The following is a 21,157-nucleotide window of genomic DNA, read 5'->3' as shown; positions in this document are numbered from 1 at the left end:
CACACGAGATGTTCTACACAGCAGTAGCCATAGAAGGGAAACTCACCTGTGCTGCCCCTATATTATTTACAGGAATAAATCTCTGGAATGAAAAATAATCTAATTCAAAAGTGCCAGAAATACTCAACAGATCAGGCAATGTGCATGGACACAAAAGTTTTTAAGTCATTTTTTTCTTTGAAATGAAACAATGAGAACATAAATAAATGTAAAATTACAACAGAAAACTATGATGACAGAAAATATGTGCTTTGAAGGTTAGAAGTCCTAATCATTTACTGAATACTTACAGTGCTTATAAAGGAAGAACAGATTTATTATTTTCTGACAAAGGGTCTTGAAGCTGAAACTTTGCTGCCTGAATAGCTGAATGATTCCAGGATTTTCTATTTCATTTCAGACCTGCAATTTGATCCACTGAATGCAGATGCTGTTCAGATGTAAGATGATGACAAGGCAAAACACTATTCTTTATCTGGATCAGTGAAGAGTGGGGAGGGAGAGCTTAAATATGAGAACTAGAGCAATTCTGGATGAGAGCCCTACCTGCCATTGATGGAGAGCAAGCTACAGTTAATGAAAAGCAAAACATCTCAGAGGCACTGGTATGGAAGTTGTCATTCAGATATAATGATGGAGAAACTGGGTGAATGGAATGGAGCGAGGTAGAAGGCATTGTCACAAGTTGTGGTCAAAGATTTCATCAATAATCAAGTAAGTAAGTTTTGTTAGCATGAAGTAAGCTTTGGAGTAAACAATCAAAAGTTATATGAATTGGGAACAAAGAAAATCTGCAGATGCTGGAAATCCAAGCAACACACACAAAATGCTGGAGAAACTCCAGCAGGACCTTACAGGACCTGCTGATGGGTTTTGGCCCGAAACGTCAACTGTACTTTTTTCCATAGATGCTGCCTGGCCTGCTGAGTTCTTCCAATATTTTGTGCTTACACAAATTAGAATTCATGAACATTTCAAAATGTTTTACCTGCAACATATCATTTTAACATCCTGTGGACATTCCAAATCAACTGCATTTTGTGGAAATGATGTAGACTAAACCAGAAATACATAAAAATCGCCAACCTTGATAGGCATTAAATGTAGAGCTGCATTATGGATATCCAACTAATTCCCAGAGTTCCAGAATTTGAAATCACAAATTTCCACTGGGAAATTTGTTAATATTGGTAGCTCATCCAAACCACAATAGCTACAGAAATTTGATACTGCTGTAGTGATTTTAAAATTTCCTTACTATAACTGAAGTAGTTAAAGATAGGTCCAAGGAATCCATCTTGTGAAGCCTGGTCTTTTAAAGGTGACAGGATTGGTTCCAGTTCTTCTGGTGTATAAAGGCCTGGCACTTCTCCTGATGTAAATGAAACAGATAAAAGCACTGATTTAGGCATCAATTCATTTTACAAGTGATATATCTACACAGTTGAAATGTAACTGCTGTGAGTTACATCTCTTGGGCAAAATTAAACAATGCATGTTACAGAATGCTAAACAAAATGTATATATGTACATATATTATAGTGTGTTCCTTTGGATAACAGAAGCTACTATAGCTAATTTCACAATTCCAAAGCTAATTTTCACATATGCTCTGTGTTCCTATATTTTTAGAAGATGGGATTTTGAAAGTTATTGCTTTGAATACTTGAACTTGAATTGTTTTGAGCAACAAAGGAGAAGACAGAATGCTAAATACAATAAAGAACAATAGTTGAAATATTTAAACTTCTAATTTTAAAATTAGTCAGGTCCTTTTTCAATGCAGAGGACAAACTTCATGGACTGCTAACGGTTTTACTTTGGAACAAGTCTAACTGGATAACTGGATCTTAAGACAAAGGTGTTTATTCCCTCTCCCTCCTTCTCCCCATTTCCTACCCTCTCAGAGGTAATTGAATTTATTTAACATATCAAAGGATTCTAATAATCAAACTTTTTTGTCTTGGACCACAGATTCAACAAGACAAAAAGGTGGTTACTCATATTTGTCTCACATTTCCTTATGACAAAGAAGGAAGCCATGCTGCTCAATCAGTCTCTCAAAGCCAGGACATCAACTCCATCTTTAACTTTCATTTTAACTTACCTCTTACACATTGTCATTAATAGCCCCACTGATTCTCCCACTGGCGACCAGGCTGCCCATAATTTTGACATAAAAGGAAATCATGGAACCAGTTAAACTAACAGCCAGCATGTCATTGAATTATGGGAAGAAACCAGAGCATTTGAGGAATGTCCATGCAAGCACAGAACAGACACCACCCAAGGCCAACATCAAATTTGGGTTGCTAGAGCTGTAAGGTAGCTGTGATACCCTACAATGAGTAATCAAGAGAAACAAGCACAGTGTTTATTCTGTCTTAAATGAGAAGAGTTTTATGCCAGAAGTGCTTGCAAAAGGATATGTGATTTTCATGTTATTTTGATAAGCCATGCAATCTATATTGTTAGATCAATCAGTATACAAACAACAGAAAAACTTAGTTTAGGAACTTGTCTTGATTTTTTTCTGTGACATACATTTCTAAACTGGTCAAATTATAATGTATAAAGATAGATATTTAGAGTATTAAATGGCTAGAAGTAGAAACTGAAAATCCGTCTCTGTAGCAAATAGGACCAATTAACTTAAACACATATCAATCATTTAAAATATGATTTAATAAATGAGGTATATTAACTGTTTTCTCTGTTCTCTGCCTCTTATATATTTAGCACTCATTTAAAATATTTGAAGGAAATTCAATTTGCAGTTTAATGCCAAATGACATAAAAGATAATTAAAAAGTAAGGGAGCTCTAATTTCCTGGCCAATATTTCTAAAACAGGTATTTTTACATTTCTCAAAAAGTATTTGTAATATCTTACTGTGTACAAATAGGCTCCTGTGTCTACCTTCATTACAACAGTGAGTCATGTCACCTACAGAAATTCTCTGATGACTCAGGTGTATAAAGGGAGGACAGGAGGATGAATACAGAGCCTTGTTGAAGGACTTTGTCAAATGGTGCAAGCTGAATCATCTGCAGCTCAACATCAGGAAGACAAAGGAGATGGTGATGGACTTTAGGAAGACCATGCCTGCACTGCTCTGTTACTGTTGATGATGAGGACATGGACGTAGTGAGGACCTACAAGTACCTGGGGCTGCACCTGGATGACAGACTTGACCAGACTCCAACATGGAGGCTGTGTACAAGAAGGGCCAGAGTCACTTCTACTTCCTGAGGAGACTGAGGTCATTTGGAGTATGAAGCCTCTCCTTCACATGTTAAACCAGTCTGTTGTCGCCAGTACAATCTTCTATGTGGTAGTGTGCTGGGGTAATGGCATTAACATGGGTGATGCCAACAGGCTCAATACACTGATTCGAAAGGCTGGCTCTGTTATAGGAGTCAAACTGGACACACTGCAGGCTGTGGTAGAACAAAGGACCCTACAGAAAATGCTGGTAATTCTGGACAATGTCTAGCCTCTATGTGCCACCTTGAGCAGAGGAGCACTTTTAGTTATCAACTAAACCAACTGCGTTGCTCCAAAGAGTCATTCTTACCCTCACCATCCATTAGGCTCTATCATGAGATAACCTACAGCCGGGGAAGAGATGACCCCCTTCTGTTAGACAGTTTGAGGTAACTTATTTTTTATTCTTTCTTACTTCTCTTCTAATATTTGTATATCTGTGCACTTGTAATGCAACTGTGATACTGTAATTTCCTTTGGGATCAATGAAGTATCGATCTATCTAATACACCAGGTACCTAATAAAGTGGCCACTGAGTGTATGTTTGTGGTCTTCTGTGAATATATAGTACTTCAATGTTTGACAATTTGTGCATTCAGAGAAGCTCTCCTGCACATCACTGTTGTAACATGTGGTTATTTGAGTTACTGATGCCTTCCTGACACCTTGAACCAGTCTTGCCATTCTCCTCTGATGTCTCTCATTAACAAAATATTTTCACCCACAGAACCTCAGCTAACTGGATCTTTCTTTTGTTTTTTTACACAGTTCTCCGTGAACTATAGAGACTGTTGTGCATGAAAATCCCAGGAGGTCAGCAGTTTCTGAAATACTCAAGCCACCCTGTCTCAGCAGATCAGGCAGCGCCCATGGAAACAAAGCCAATGTTTCAAACTGAAGCAGCAGAATACCACTTCACAAACTGCTGCATAATAAACAGAACAGTTGCTTGCTTCTGGTGCTTTGTAGTAGAAATAGTGTTAACAAGGGATTTACTGGTTCCATAACTTAATAAACCTCTTTCATTAAATCCTTACCCCACTGGGAAGCTTGAATGAAAATAATAAGTAAGATGACCCATATACGTACCAGGACAGGTACACAATCTATTAGACATACACGAGTGCACATCATCATTTTGGAAGAAAAGCAATACCATTTATTCACTGAAATAAAACTTCACCAAAGATAGCACAATAATGCCTCAGCATTTCAGCAGAGAATAACCTAAAGACTTCAGGACTATATTTGTTATTTTACCTAACTGAAACCTGATACATACCTGAAGATAGTAAGCTGTTCACCATCTCAAGGAATTGAGCATGAACAAACTGGAAGTCCTCCAGAAGCAACACTACCTGATGTCCTTCAAGACCTGCAAGCTGCATCACCTGGACAAACAGTTAAATTAAGAAAATTACAGCACATATATACTTTGATTGAAATGTGCAATAGAGATTCCTCCAAGTAAGGTTTAAACTTCATATTAGGATGTTGAGAACAATACAAACCCTCATTACGCAAGTAACAACAAAATTGCTTTGATTGAGCAAACTTAAGATTATACACAACTCCTGATTACTAGTTTAAAAGAGAATTAGACCTTTATTTAAAAACTCTTACAAACTGGATGAAAACAAAATATTTATGTTTTTTTCCTTATTTGCTAAAATGTTGCAAGTATTTTGGGAAACAAAGTTCAAGTTATCTAGTTTTAAATATATTCTGGCATCCTGACAAAGTTAGCATTAAAGATGGCAGACATTTCCGGGAGGGAGTTCCAGGCTTGAGGCATTGATAATGAAGGAATATTAATAAGTTTCCAGAATGGGATCTTATAACTTGAAGAGAGCTTGCAAGAAATGTCTACTGCCCTCGTCTTCCAGCTAAATGCAAGTTTAGAAAATGCCATCAACAAAGTCTTGGCAGGCTGATGGAGTACATTCTGTAAATCATACACATTATAGACACAATGTGGTGATGATGACTAGAGTGAACATTGATATTGATGGTCACACACAAAATACTGGAGGAACTCAGCATGCCAGGCAGCATCTATGGAAAGAATTACAGTCGATGTTTCAGGCTGAAATCCTTCAGCAGGACTTTGATATTGATGGTATTAGTGTTCTTACTATTGTTGGAGCTGCATCCATCCAGGCAAGTGGGAAATCCATCAGATTCCTGACATGCCTGAAAAGTGTGGAAAGACTCTGAGAACTGTTCATTGAGTTCCCAGTCTTTTCTCTGCATTTGTAACTGTGAAATTCAGAAGTGTATTCTTCTGCTTACCTAAGCCATAAAACGTTAATGTTTACATGATTGGGCCAGTAAAGTTTCTGGTCAATGGCGCAGAATTCAGAGATGGCAATAATTTGACAACTATACATATACACATTTCCGTTTTAAATGGGTATTTGCTGACACACTGTGGTGTATTCATTACATGCAACTTATCAGCCCATGCCAGAATATTGCCCATGTCTTGCTATACATACAGTCAGCCCTCCTTATCCGCGGGGGATTGGTTCCGGGATCCCCGCAGATACCAAAAAGCGCGGATGCTCGAGTCTCTTATTCAGCTGACCAGTACGGTGGTCTTTAGGACCCAGTGGAACCCCGAACCTTATTTAACCTGTCTCAGTGTGGTGGTCTTTAGGACCCAACGCAACTCTGAATCTGCAGTGTTTCTGTTCACGAAAATAATCACGATCACGATTGAAAACAAACTGGAAATAATAAAGCAATCGGAAAGAGGTGAAACGCCATCGGTCATCAGAAAAGCGTTAGGCTACAGTCGGTCAACGATCAGAACAATTTTAATGGAGCATGTGAAAGGCCCTGCCCCGATGAAAGCTACAATTATTACTAAGCAACGCAGTGGTTTAATTACTGAAATGCATGCGTTTCTTAAGTGTTTTATATACATAGAAAGGTAAAATGTATACTATATACAAAGACAAACGTTTGACTAACTGACGCTAAATAATACCGGATGTACCTGTTCGGACTTCAAATCCGACTTAAAGACAGACTCAGGAATGGAACTCATTCATAACCCGGGGACTGCCTGTACTTTTAAATCTTCTCTAGATTACTTATAATACCTAATGTAAGTGCTATGTAAACAGTTGTTATACTGTATTGTTAGGGAATAATGACAAGAAAAAAATAGTCTGTACATGCTCAAATAACGAGTGCTGGAGAGAGAACTTCCGAGTTTTCCCGATCCGCGATTGGTTGAATCCACGGATGCGGAACCGGCGGATAAGGAGGGCCGACTGTATCCATAAATACTTTAATTATCTAAGGAATTGCAAATGAAATGGAAGATCATGCAATCATCTGTGAATATTCCCAAATCTGACTTTATTATGGAGGGATTACTACTAAATCAGTTTAAGATGTTTTGGCTTCCAATGCTACCAGACATCCCACCTCTCCCTCATACTGATAGCGGCTCCCTGACACCCGCAAATTATATACAATATCCCAGAAATCGATTATTTTGAGAGCGAGCGAGAAGGGGGAGGGGGGGGAGAGGGAGAGGGAGAAGGTTACAGACGTAGCGAGAGAGTGACAGAGAGAGCATCCTGATTGGTCTCTCTTTCTGCTAAGTAGACCTATCAGTTTTCTCTGTGGTCGACAGAGCGTCGACCTCCCTCTCTCTCTTTCATTGTCCATCAGTTCAGTTTAGTGTCCTGCAGTGCCATAGCAGAGTGTTCCAAAAAAAGTATAAAATGTACTTCACCCCAGACTACACTGAAGTGTACCCCTGCCAAAAATAAAAAGGGGTCAAAAATAATGACAGTGTTGCTCGCTGCACTGTTTGCAACAGTGACTTTTCTATTGCCCATGGTGGGTTAAATGACAGTAAAAGACATGTTGAGGTGAGTTTAACAGGTGTCATTCTTTCATTAGCATAGCTAACATTATTTAAACTAGCTGGCTAGCTGCTAAGGAGTTACTCCTTTGATGTCCTACGTGATGAGGCCAAACTCCCTGTAGTCTTGCTTATTGAGTGCAGATTTGGACAGGATACAGGGAGATTCATAAGGATGGTGACTGAGATGGAGTGTTTCAGTTATAAGGAGAAAATGAGTAGGTTGAGCTTGTTTCTTTTGGAGCAGGGGACAGACTGAGGAGGGAACCTTGCAGAGGTATACAAAATTATGGGGATTAGAGAGGATATATGGTAATTTTTTTCATAGCAAATGCATTTAAGACTAAAGAACATAGGTTTAACCTGAGAGGTAAGAGATTTAGAGAGGATTTGAAGAAGATCTTTTTCACCCTGACAGTGATTGCAATCTGAAATGTACTGCCTGAGTAGATGGTGAAGGCAGATATTCTGACAAACTCTTAGAATCATCTGCATGACCACTTGAATCTCCAAAGCATGGTAGATTACGGTTCAAGTTCTGCTAAATTGTTTAGTACAAATAGATACTTCATGGTTGACAGGGATTTAGTGTGCCCACTGGCATATTTCTGTGCTGTATGATTCTATGTGTATAATTCTGGAATCACTGCATACTGTTCAGTCTGCAGGAAGGCTCTGAATGGTTTCCCTGCCTTTTTACATAATTTTAAGTTAAAAAAAATGCAGAGATATTTCATGAAGAAAAAGGAAATATATTGCTTTTATTTTAAAAATAAATTTGAGTAATTAATTAATTAAAATACAAAAATTGTGTCATGAATTAAACTACAAAAACAAAAAACCCTGGAGAAGTAGGAATTGTTAATCTCTTCAATTAAAATAACTAGAAAGGATTAATTTTATTTAAATTAACAGAAAAACAATGAAGTGAGAAGCAATTATATGATCAGAATGCATTTTTTCTTGAATGAAATTAAATTTAATTACTGCTGACAGTAAAAGGATGTGTATGTCATTATGGAACATTAACACTATACTAATTTTATAAGCAACATTGTGTATACCCAGAAGGCACCAATGAATCAGAATCAGAATCAGGTTTAATATCACTACATATGTCGTGAAATTTGTTAACTTTACAACAGCAGTCTAATGGAATACAGTATAAATAAATATAGAGACAAGAAACTGAATTACAGTAAGTTTATATCAGTCTATTAAATAGTTAAGTTAAAATAAGTAGTACAAAAAAAAAGAATAAAAATGTAGCGAGGTAGTGTCATGGGTTCGATGTCCATTCAGAAATCAGACAGCAGAGGGAAAGAAGCTGTTCTTGAATCACCGAGTGTGTGCCTTCAGGCTTCTGTATCTCCTTCTCAACGGTAGAAATGAGAAGGCATGTCCTGGATGGTGGGGGTCCTTAATGATTGATGCCACTCCATGAAATTGTCTTGGATACTACAGAGGCTAGTATCCATGATGGAGATGACTCATAATTTTACAAGTTTCTGCAACTTAATTCAATCTTGTGCAGTGACGACCGCTCCCCCCATTATACCAGACAGTGAGGCAGGCAGTCAGAATGCCCTCCACGATATTTTTGTAGAAGTTTGAGTGTTTTAGCTGACAAACCGAATCTCCTCAAACTCCTAATGAAATATAACCATTTGGATTTTCCAAATGGAAGACCAATTGAAAGTGAATCCAAAAGTCTATTGTTGATAGTTTAACTTTGTTTTTTTATATAATAAATGGTGGTCCCACAGTTGTAAAGAAAGTACAACTCATCTTTGTATATAATGGTATCAATTTATGCACTTAAGTGTAAATTATCTATAGTCACTAAAAAAAAACAAGTAAGTATCACTGCTATTGTGAACATCAGTCTATATGGTAAGTCAACAAAATTATTGAATGTATTTCATGGCAACACAAGTCTTCTACTTAAATTAATAAATAATATGCTCTTACTTACATGTTTTAAATCATTTTTGAACTGCTTGATCTCGTATCCTCTAGAAACTTTTGGTGTAAATAATATTGCTCCATGCATGTGACTGACTATGCAGGTGGCCGTCCTACGACCTACACCACTTCGTCCTGCTAGCAACAGCGAGCCTCCAGGACAGCTCAGCACTCGGTCTACTCTTGCCATGTAATCCAAAACCTCATGGAAAAGCAAAATATCCATCTCCCTGTTGTCTCTTCCATACTGAACAATACCCTATTAGAAAAATTTGAAAAGTTGACTGTAAAATAATTCTGCATTTATAAAATGCCATGTATTGCACCATATACACTAGCTGTAACAGACAATAAATTATAAGGATTACTATTAGATTAAATGTATCAACAATATATCTGGGTTAATGATTTACAGTTTCTGACTTGTCAATGACTCTCATGCAAGTTTATGCAATTTAGATCCCATTGTATAACTTGTGCAAAATGTCAATCTTACTAGCATGATACAAATGTATAGGAAAGATATGTCAGATAGTAAATTATTTACTGTGTAACCAAGGGTTTCCTAATCTGTTATTTACACTAAAGTGGAGTTGTACACATGGACCTCTTCAACACAATATTTTATTTACCATGCTGTATCAACACTAGCAACAATGCCTGAACTTCTTCATGCACTAAGATTCATTTAACTCTCTGGTTTCTCTAGACTAAATACTGCATTTTACAGCAGCAATTATAAATTACCTAGTCATTCACAGAAATATAACTTAGTCAATAATATGATTTTTCAATCACAGTGATGTGAATGGGCTATATAATAGAAGATTCAAAAAGCAGAGCCCAAACATGCTAATATTTCCTCATCAACAGTGGAACTGTGCGTTCCTGATTACATATATCCTAAAATGCCAAAGGAAGTTCATGAAGAAAGTATGAACCTTGCGTCAAGAATTTTTGGAAATTCTGTAAAAATGAAAGTTCTTTTGAGAACTAAAGAGGGCTAAGTTCTAAAAAGGGAACAAAAACATGATGAGAAATTACAACAAAATTAGCTTAACTTTACTTGTTAGTTTACTTCTGGGCTTGTAAATGGAATTAAGTTACTAAGCTATTGCTAAATCAAGAGTAGACTACACAAATTTCTTTGAGAAAATAACAGTGATAATAAAAGAAATGCAGTGAATGTGCTCTATACTCAGTTTCTTCTACCTCCACATATAAGTCAGTGAGCATAAAAGTGGAAATAATTCACTCACTATGATCACGAATGAAGGACCTTGATAGGAAGTTTCTAAATACATAATGATCTGGTTGTTGAAATTCATGTAAGAACAATATTACTAAATTGAGGGATAATGCACTTTGTAGCAAAGACTGCATAAGAGAACTGGCAAGAATACTCATACATCCATTGCTGGAAAATGCAAATTAGAAATACTAAACCACTGGCTTAGCTGAAATTATCACCATTTTGTGCATTGAATAGCAGGCTAAAAATTATTCTGATAGAATTTATGAGTCATCTGTCCCAAAAATGTACCCGAAAGTGGTTTTCTTAAATTGTGTCAAACCAAGATGTTTCAGAAGCAATTTTAAATCTTGTTGCAGAACAGAAATAAGCAGACATTAGAAACCTCTAAACTTGTAAATGAAATTCACTCACAAATTAAGAAATTGCACCTTATGGAAAAACCTACAAGACTTTTAAGGCTCAGATTTACATAAAATATAGAACATTATAGCACAGTACAGGCCTTTCAGCCCATGATGTTCTGCCAATCTTTTAACCTACTGTAAGATCAATTTAACCCTCCAAATTTAAACACTTCAAATCATCAATAATTTAACAGTGATGTTAATTTAGTTGTCAATGATTTTGTTACAGTTTGCTTAAAAGAATCTAAATAGGGCTATTTTTCGAAGGTTAGGTGAATTAACATAATGCTCTTTTCTTCATCTATAATTTGGCTTACTCTTTGAAAGGTACATTAGGCAGGCAATGGAATGCCTTCGTTAATTAACCTAATACACTTCTGTTAAAGTTAATATTGGAAGTCATATTTCCTCAGTTTTTAATAAGGCTCCCCTGTGAAAAATTTAGATAAGACAAACATCCACTGAGCAGACCCGCACATGTTTAATCTCCAACTACTCACTGGAATATTTGGTTATTCACACAACCGGAGGCAGTGTGTGTTTCAGAAAGGCATTTAAAATGTAAACATCAATAACAGCCTTTCCTTCTTTTGCTCCACCGATAGAGAAGGCTGAACATTGGAATAAATTGGCCATCCACATACAACAGTGACTGAGGTAGTGCAAGGGAAAACAATAACAGACTGTGGAATAAAGTGTTACATTTGAGTAAAAAGTGCAATACGGGTAGACAATAAGGTGCAAGGCCATAAAGAGGTAAATTGTGAGGTCAAGAGTTGATCATACTGTACAAGGGAACTACTCAATAGTTTTATAACAGAATAGAAGCTGTCCTGGAGCCTGGTGGCGTGAGCTTTCAGGTAATTGTATCTCCTCACATCAGGAGGGTGCAGAAAAGATAATGCCCGGGGTAGGTCAGGGGTCTTTGATTATGTTAACTGCTTTACTGAAACATCAAGAAGTGTGGACAGAATCCATGGAGGGGAAGATGGTGTCTGTGATTTCTTGAGCTATGTTCATACCTCTCTCTGCAGTTTTGTTATGGTCATGGGCAGAGCAATTACTATACCAAGCCAGGCTGCAGTTGAAAAGAATGCCTTCCATCCTGCATCAATAAAAATGGATGAGGGTCAAATGGGATGTGCCAAATTTCTTTACCTACTGAGATAGTAGGAATGCTGGTGCACTTTCCTGGCTGAGACATCTATATGGTTGGCCCAGGACAGCCTTTTGGTGATGTTCACTCCTAGGAATTTGATGCTTTCAACCATCTCAACATCAGCACCTTGGATGAAAATTGCATTTTCCCCCCTACTTCCTGAAGTCAATCATCAGCTCGTTTTGTAAACATTGAGGGAAATTTTGCTGTCATGACATCATGTCACCAGGCTCTCCATCTCCTTCCTATACTTCGACTCATTGGTATTAAAGATTCAGTCCACTATGGTGATGTCACCTGCAAACTTGTAGATGGAGTTGGAACAGAATCTGACAGTGCAGTTGTGAGTGTATAGGGACTAGAGGAGGGGGCTCAGGATAAACATAGTGGAGGTATAGCTGCCTCTCACTACTGATACACACAAAATGCTGGTGGAACGCAGCAGGCCAGGCAGTATCTATAGGGAGAAGCACTGTCGACATTTCTCAGCCTGAAACGTTGACAGTGCTTCTTCCTGTAGATGCTGCCTGGCCTGCTGCGTTCCACCAGCATTTTGTGTGTGTTGATTGAATTTCCAGCATCTGTAGATTTCCTCGTGTCTCACTACTGATGGCCTATTGGCCAGGAAGTTAAGGATTTAGTTGCAAAGGGAAGTATTGAAAACCAGATCGAGGAGTTGGAATTACAGTATTGAAGGTGGAGCTGTAGTCAATAAACAGAAGTTTAATGTAGGTGTCTAATAATAATAATAAAGCTTAGTCAGATAAAAGTTCTTAGAATATACCCACAATGGGAAAAAGTGCAAACATTAAAATAAAAACATTTTAAAATGAACATGAAAATAAAAGACAAAATATGTTAGTTAAAAGGTTAAATAAATAGGTTTTGAGCTGGCATTTAAAAGTGTCATTTGAGTTTGCATCCCTTATAGTTTTAGGTATTAAATTCCAGTTTAAGAGCATACTTCAAAAAAGCTGGCCTGCCAATTATCTTTTGAGGGAGATTGTTTAAATTTAAGAGTCCAGTGGAAGAAGACCTGAGAGCTCAAGCAAGATTATAAAACAAAAATAGTTCTGTGATGCACTCCAGTCCCAGACCATTAAGAGCTTTTTAAAAAAGCAAGAGAACTTTAAAATCAATTCTGAAAGATACAGGACACCAGTGCAATGTAGCTAGGATGGGAGTGATATGCTCCTTCATCACAGTTTTGGTCAAAAGTCTAACAGCAGTATTCTGAAGCATTAAAATTTGTCAATAGATTGCTTTGGAAGTCCAGTAAAAGTTACACTGCAGTAATTTTGTCTATTCAACCAACGTCCAGATACTCCAGAGATGAGTGCAGCACCATGGATATGTTTCAACAGTAGGCAATTTACAGTGGATCGAGGTCGTCTGGGAGGTTGGATTTGGAATAAACTTTGAAAAAATATTTGGTTCACTAACATTGTTGAGTGGAGAACATCTGTCAAAGTTGTACAGTCTAGCTTAAGTTTGACTTGCAATTAACCAAATTGATTGACTCTTACCTGCTCTGAGAAATACCCTGGAAATTACACAATAGTTTATTCCGAATTTGTTTAGTTACTTGGTTTTAAGCCCCCAGCTACCATAGGAGAATTCAAACTTACTTCTTAATTTGGGCTTCTGGTTACCAGCCTAACAATTGTTAAGCTACATTTCCCAGACATCTGCCATCACCCCATCTTCCTGCTGCCATAACAAGGAAAGAGTTCTTCTTGTCCTTACCTACCACTCCACAAGGCTCCACATTCAACACACCATTCCCCTCAACTTCTACCATCTTCAATGGGATCCTACTACTAAACAAATCTTTATCTTCTTCCCCTCCATCTCTGCTTTCTGCACAGATTGCTCTCTCCATTCACCCCTCCACACTGATCTCCCTCCTGGCACTTATCCTTGCAAGCACCAACTCACCTCCTCCCTTACCACCACTTAGAGCCCCAAACAGTCCTTCCAGACGAGACAACACTTCACCTGTATGCCTGTCAGGGTCATCCACTGTATCCAGTGCTCCCAGTGTAGCCTCCTTTACATCAGTGAGATGCGACATAGACTGGGGAATCGTTTTGTCGAGCACCTTCGCTCTGTCCGCAATAGACAGGATTCTGTGGCCAACCATTTTAATTCCACTCCTCGCTCACGCTTCCACATGTCATGAGTAGAGGCCTCATCATCTACTGCCATGATGAGGCCTCCCTCAAACTGCAGGAGCAATATCTCATACCCTGTCTGGGTAGCCTCCAACCGAACAGCATAAACATCGGTCTCTCCAACTTCTGGTAATTTCTCCCTCCTCCTCTTTTCCATTCTCTATTCCTGCTCCTTTTCTCCTCACCTGCCTATGACTTCCCTCTAATGACCCTCCTGCTTTCCATTCTCCCATGGTCCACTCTCCTCTCCTATCAGATTCCTTCTTCTTCAGCCCTTTAACTTTCCCACCTATAACCTCCCAGTTTCTCACGTCACTCATCCTTCCCCAACCCACCTACCTTCCTCTTCATCTGGCTTCCTCTATCACCTGCCAGCTTGTACTGTACTCCTTCCCCTCCCTCCACCTTCATATTCTGGCTTTATCCCCCCTTTCCTTTCTGGTATTGATGAAGGCTTTCTCAGCTATTTATCCCTCTCCATAAACGCTACTTTCACCTACTGAGTTTCTCCAGCGTTTCAAATGTCATGTATTTGTATGACAGGGTTTCCCTTCAAAAGGTCATTCAGATTTAGCTTTACTAGATTAACATTTTGTAAATATGTTGATTGTTTAAATGTAACAATTTAAAAATGCTATTCAATAATAAAGCTTATAGTACAACTAAGAAAACGGTACCTTTTGAATAACATCCTTCAGGTCAGAAGAACTTAACTTTCCCAGCATCTTTCCATAAGGAGGTAATGGCTGGTCTGGGGCAGTCATAGAGCCAGCTTCATGCCGAGCTCCCCAGGTTACATAAAATGAATCTTCACACAAACAAAAAATAATCATAAATTTTAATATAAGACCACTGGACCATTAGACATAAGAGCAGAATTAGGCCACTTGGCCCATCGAGTATGCTCTGCCATTCCATCATGGCTGATTTATTATTGCTCTTAACCCCTTTCTCCTGCCTTTTCCCCACAATGTTTGGCTAATCAAGAACCTATCAACCTCTGCTTTAAATATACTCACTGATTTGGCCTCAAAGGCTGTCTATGGCAATGAATTCCACAGAGTCATCATGCTTCTGGCTGAAGAAATTTCTTCTCATTTCTGTTCTAAATGATGTCCCTCTGTTCTGAAGTTGTGCCCTTTGGTCCTAGACTCACCCAAAAACAGGAAACATTCTCTTCACATCCACTCTGTCTAGGTATTCAATAGGTTTCAATGAGATCCCCCCTCATTCTTCTGAACTCCAGCAAGTTCATTCCCTGAATTATCCTCGTGAACTTCTTCTGAACCCTCTGCAATGTCAGCACCTCCTTTCTTAGAAAAGGGACCCTAAACTGCTCACATAAATCCAAGTGCAGTCTGACCAATGCTTTATAAAGTCTCAGTGTCACATCCTTGCTCTTATATACTGGTCCTCTCAAAATGAGAGGTAAAATTGCACTTGCTTCCTTACCACTGACTCAACTTGCAAGTTAAGTTTTAGGGGATCCTGCACAAGGGCTCCCAAGTCTCTCTGTACCTTTGATTTTTGAATTTTCTCCGTTTAGAAAATAATCTACGTTTGTAAATCTTTATTTCTTCTACCAAAGTTCATGACCATATACTTCCTCACACTACATTCCACCTGCCATTATTCTACCCATTCTCCCAACTTGTCCGAGTCCTTCTGCAGACTCCCTGCTTTCTCAACACTATCTGGCCATCAATTTTGTCATCCAAATCTTTGACATGTAATGTGAAAAGAAGTGATCCCAATACCAGCCCCTGTGGAACACCACTTGTCTCCGGCAGCCAACCAGAATAGGCCAACTTTATTCTGACTCTTTGCCTCCTGCCAGTCAGCCAATCTTCTATCCACAGTAATACTATGGATTCTTGTCTTGGTAATCAGCCTCATGCACAGTACCTTGTCAAAAACCTTCTGAAATTCCAAGTAAACAACACCCACCAACTTTCTTTTGTCAATCCTACCTGTTATTTCCTCAAATAATTCTAACAGGTTTGTCAGGCAAGCTTTCCCCTTAAGGAAACCATGCTGACTTTGGCCTACTTTATCATGTGCCTCCAAGTACCCCAAAACTTCATCCTTAATAATTGACTCCAACATCTTTCCAACAACTGAAGTCAGGCTAACTGGCCTATAATTTCCTTTATTCTGTTTCCCTCCATTTTGGAAGAGAGGAGTGACATAAGCAATCTTCCAGTCATCTGGAGCATGCACTTCTTTCTCTCGATAAAGCGGATGAACTTTGAAAATCCTGCTTCTCCTACTATTTTAGAAAAATATACACTGAAGCCAAAGGTTTAAATATCATTGTCCAAAATATATTCAATGAATCTGCCTTCAATAGCTCTCTATGGTAGAGAATTCCAAAAGGTCACAACACTCTCAAAAGCAATTCCTCCTCACTTCCATCATAAATGGATGACTCTCATTCCAAATAAGTTACACACACAAAATGCTGGAGGCAGCATCTATGGAAAAGAGTACAGTTGAATTTTCAGGCTGAGACCCATCAGCAGGACTGGTGAAGGGTCTCGGCCCGAAATGTCAACTGTACTCTTTTCCATGGATGTTATCTGTCCTGCTGAGTTCCTCCAACATTCAGTGTATGTTGCTTAGATATCTGACATCTGCAGATTTTCATTTGTTTTTTTTCCCCCTGGTTCTAGGTACCCTTTCAGAAGAAAGGCTCTCAACATTCACTCTATAAGATCATCTCTCATTCTCCTAAGTTCCTATGAGTACCGTAGAACTCTGATAATACACTATTCAACTGTTCAGAAATCCTGATGGCTCAGCATCTGCCTCACCAGATAATTTTTGCCACACACTTTTTCCATTTACCAGGGCCCCAATTCCCAAGCTGCTTCCAAAATTCCAGGGCCCAAGTTTCCACACCATCTCTATCACACCAGGCCCAAGATCCCATGTTCCCTTTCCACTCAGCCAGATTCTGGTTCCCACACTCCCCTTCTGCTGACCTGGGCCCTGGTTTCCACATGCTCTTTCCATTTGCAGGGACCCATGCTCCCTTTTATCACACTTTGTTCATTGGAAAATACTGTCCAACTTCTAAATCAGTAAAAGAGTGCTCAGGTATTAAAAGAAATAACATCCCACAATCTAGCTCCAAAGTTCAGTGTGTCAGAGTATCAGAGTTTTAGAAAGACCAAATCAAGTCCAATCATCCTTTCTTCATAAATCCACTTCTTTATCCTAGCAATAAACCTAGCGAGCCTTCTCTGTTCTATCTCCAATGCAAGCATATTCTTTCCTAAATTCAGAATGCAAAGTTGTACATAATACTCCAGACACAACCTTTGTTAATCCATAGCCCTTGCAATGAATATTCTATGAACATCAACAAATCTTGCTTCCTTTCATGCTGCCTTTACTAGGATTCTCATATCCCTTTATCCTGCAATATTATGTAGTCTCATTCTCTTTAAATAATACTTTGCTTTTTTTATTCTTCTTTACAAAGAGCACAACCTTCCTTTTACCCACATTATATTCCACCAGTAAACTTGATGTTCACCCTCCTAACCCTTCTCTGGACCTTTTAATAGATACTTTGTTTTCTCCTAACTATTTGATATCCACTTCTGTTCATGTCCCTTAATATAATTGTTTAAAAATACTTATCAGAATTGTAAAATGGAAGTTAAACTAAAGCAAATTTATTGACACATACTTTTTAACAATTTAAACAATCCTTTATAACTGGTGGCAACAAAAAGAAACACAAAACAAATCTTCTCCTTTAATATAATTGTCAACCTGTTCATTGGCAGCACACCTGCATCTTTGTCAAAAAGTTTTAATAAGTGAAAAGAAAAATTTATCATTTTGTCACATATCTCAAGAGATTCAAAGGACATTACTTAACTAAGCCATTTAAATGATGAGAAAATTGCTAAGTTAGACTATTTCTCAAAATTGATTTAAGTTTCTGTAAATAAGCAAGTTTCATCATTAGTGGAGGAAAGAAAAATGCCCAGAAAAGCTACGGGATTTTCTGGCATTCTCAAACTGACATTGTGGGAAATAGTAGACATGAAATGAACCTTGAAAGAACAGCCTACAAAAATTACACTCTTGCAGTGCAGTGCCTACACAATATTGAAGTGTTAGCCAAATGTTCAATTCCTTGTTGACTGGTTAAGCCAAGTTATCTAATCAAGACAAGACTTCCAATGGGGCAGGTTGCCTTTTCTAACTGGAGTATGATAATCAATGACAAAATTAAGAACTGGAGACAATATTAATCACAAATATATTACAAAATATAATGAAGTATTCCAAAAAGGAACATGAAAGACCTCATAAAGAACATAATATAAAATGTAAACTTAGTTCATCAAATCCGTCATTATCCAAACATAGTTCAGTAAAGACTTTGACACTGAAATTATTGCATCGTACATTTGTCCAAAATTCTTTGCCATTATTCTATCACTTATATAATTATTCTATATTTTTCTAATATTTCAGAAAAAAATGTGAAATACAATTACCCATTAAGTTGTCCAGTAAATCAGATCCCCAATCTCCTCGAATAAATGATATTAAAATGTTGTCAAAAATATTTAGATTCTTGGCTCCAACTATACGATCCCGGAATAAACGATGTGCCTCATATGCAACAACTTCAAGAACATGGTCCACTGATGCTTGTGACTCATCTAATACCGATTATGAAAACAACTTTAACTTTAAAATGTTAATGAAACACAAACGCAAGATCTTTTCATTCTATGATATTGCAAAGATTCATACCATAGTATCAGAATAAAAATGCAGATATATACAAGTCCATGTAAGGGAAATCCTGTACATCCAATAAATAAAATTTCAAATCAATGATAAAAGTAATTTTAATAAATCAGGTAATAGGAGGTAATGAGTTAATAAATCCTAATACACTGTATATAATTATATTTGGACATGTAATGCACAAACCATCAAATCCAAACATAATCATCAAAACACTGCATAATAAAAAAGCATCAGACTTTACTTACTCATTTTCAGGACCTTACAAAGGTGATTGTGGATCTATTTTGTTAAAATTTATTGTATAGCTGAACTGGTCTCTCAACCCATATTAGTTCATATAACACAAACTTGTTTCACAGACTGGATCGGTGACAGATTGCTTTCTCTAAAAGACATCCATGAGCTATTTCAGTTTTGGTATTCATCCAAGAGCTTTCACAGCTATTGTTTTGGTATTAGCATAAATTCATTGAATTGTGCCCAACAGCATCTCCTGGTGGGATTTAAACTCAGTAATTCTGGCTTGTTGGTCAAATACCATAAAACTACAACATATTTCATATAGAACCAAAGTTGGAGTCATTATGCAAAAAGTTATCAGTGAAAACATTTTTTGATTTAACTATTTTCCTATTACTGTTCTCTAGTCCTCCCAAATACACATTGAATCTACAATTCAAATGTAGAACTGGAATATTTCTTTTTTTTAATATTTTGCACAACTTATATTTAACAACCAATTAATAATTTCAAAACAACAGCAGGATATGATATTCCCCAAATTATATGACAATATTTTAGATTTTTCAAGACATTGTTAACAAATAAACAACACTAAATACAATTTAGTACATTATAACAAATACTAGTGACTCACAGCTCCAACTGGAAAGACACTGCTTTCCCGCTCCTCCCCTTTCAGCATTTCACACAGACCATTCCTTTCATGTTGCCCCAGTGCACTCAACCCCACTTCTTACCAAGTTACGGCAATTCTGACAAAAGGCCTTTAACCTGGAACATTAACCGTTTCTCTACTCACGTATACAGTCTGACATGGTGCGTATTTCTACAGTTTTCTTATTTAGGTTAGATTCCCAACATCCGTATTTTGTTGATTTTCAAGCCAGTATAAATTTTCTTTCCGGACAAGGGGTATGTATATATTAGTGCAGTTATGTAATAAAACCACTGGGTGGCAGTGCATGCACCATACTCAGACTCTTGGAAACTAACAATTCAGACAGGTTATTTTTTCTCTAACTTTTTGATTTTTAAATTAAAATGCCAATTCATCAGTGCCCTGCATCTGTGGAGGGCAAAGCACACCACTAGATATTGCATGTTCCACCTTAAAAGACCCCTGAGCACAAATGTTGCCATGGAGCTCAGCTAGGCTGTTGTGCTGATTGACATTTTCAAGGATCTTCAGCTGGACTTGTTTATGATCAAAACCAAACCCCAAGCAGTTATGTGCACGCAGTTTGTAAGTACTAACTGAATATCAATACTAATTTACAGTAAATTGTAATTCCAAGATGTGTAATTTTTACATTCCTGCATCACAATTAGTAGGGCTGCTAAGCTCTTGAGGGACACACTCAGAAAGCAAGATGAACTCAGCAAGGAGCGTCTACAGAGGAATAAGCAGTCAATGTTTTAGGCTGAGACCCTTCATCAGGACCTGAGTTTCTCTGGAGTTCCAGCATCTACAGGATGTCTTGTGTTTATGATTTGCACAATCATCTCTTCAGCTCTCAAAAACCTCATTATTCATACAATTTTCAGTGAAACCATTTCCCAGCTAATACTGGCTTCTGATAGTGCCCAACGTTTTGGGCTTCTTATAATAAGTGCACTCCTAATGCACTTTAGGCTTACATCTTCACAAGAAGAAAGTTAGGACCATTGCTCACTAGCCATGTCCCCCATTCCTCTGGACCGATGGGACACAAAATGAAACTGTATAACCCTGTTGTTTGGACCCAATGAAAGGAGGTTTGTTTTCAAATTAACATCTAAAATGTAGACACACAATTTAAGCCCAAAACACATTAGATCTACTACGTAGATGCTATCTGCTGATCACAAGTAGAGCAAGTATATTCCAATGAGAATCAGTCTGTAACACTGGTTACAGAGCAGCAATGGCTGGAGTTTCTGTGAAAAATGAGGGAAGTTCAACACGGATATATTTCAAATAAGAAGAAATTTTCAAAGGGAAGAAGGACACTACCGTGGCTGACAAGTGAGTCAGAGCCAAAGTA

At 37.7% G+C, this 21,157-nt stretch overlaps 1 protein-coding gene across 1 annotated transcript in view; it reads right to left on the bottom strand.

Annotated features, from left to right (window-relative positions):
* Nucleotides 1-21,157, bottom strand: part of dync2h1 (dynein cytoplasmic 2 heavy chain 1) — a 440,753-nt gene that overhangs the window by 274,668 nt on the left and 144,928 nt on the right. Inside the window, exons 49-53 of the mRNA XM_073043598.1 lie at nucleotides 18,629-18,796; nucleotides 14,786-14,916; nucleotides 9,127-9,375; nucleotides 4,551-4,659; nucleotides 1,259-1,372 (exon numbers count right to left, since the gene is read on the bottom strand). Of these exons, the coding sequence (XP_072899699.1) occupies nucleotides 1,259-1,372; nucleotides 4,551-4,659; nucleotides 9,127-9,375; nucleotides 14,786-14,916; nucleotides 18,629-18,796 (771 nt within the window). The remainder of the gene's footprint in view (nucleotides 1-1,258; nucleotides 1,373-4,550; nucleotides 4,660-9,126; nucleotides 9,376-14,785; nucleotides 14,917-18,628; nucleotides 18,797-21,157) is intronic.

This window comes from Hemitrygon akajei, chromosome 4, assembly GCF_048418815.1.
Source record: "Hemitrygon akajei chromosome 4, sHemAka1.3, whole genome shotgun sequence".
Taxonomy (NCBI): domain Eukaryota; kingdom Metazoa; phylum Chordata; class Chondrichthyes; order Myliobatiformes; family Dasyatidae; genus Hemitrygon; species Hemitrygon akajei.
This window is presented reverse-complemented; position numbering and strand designations above follow the sequence as displayed.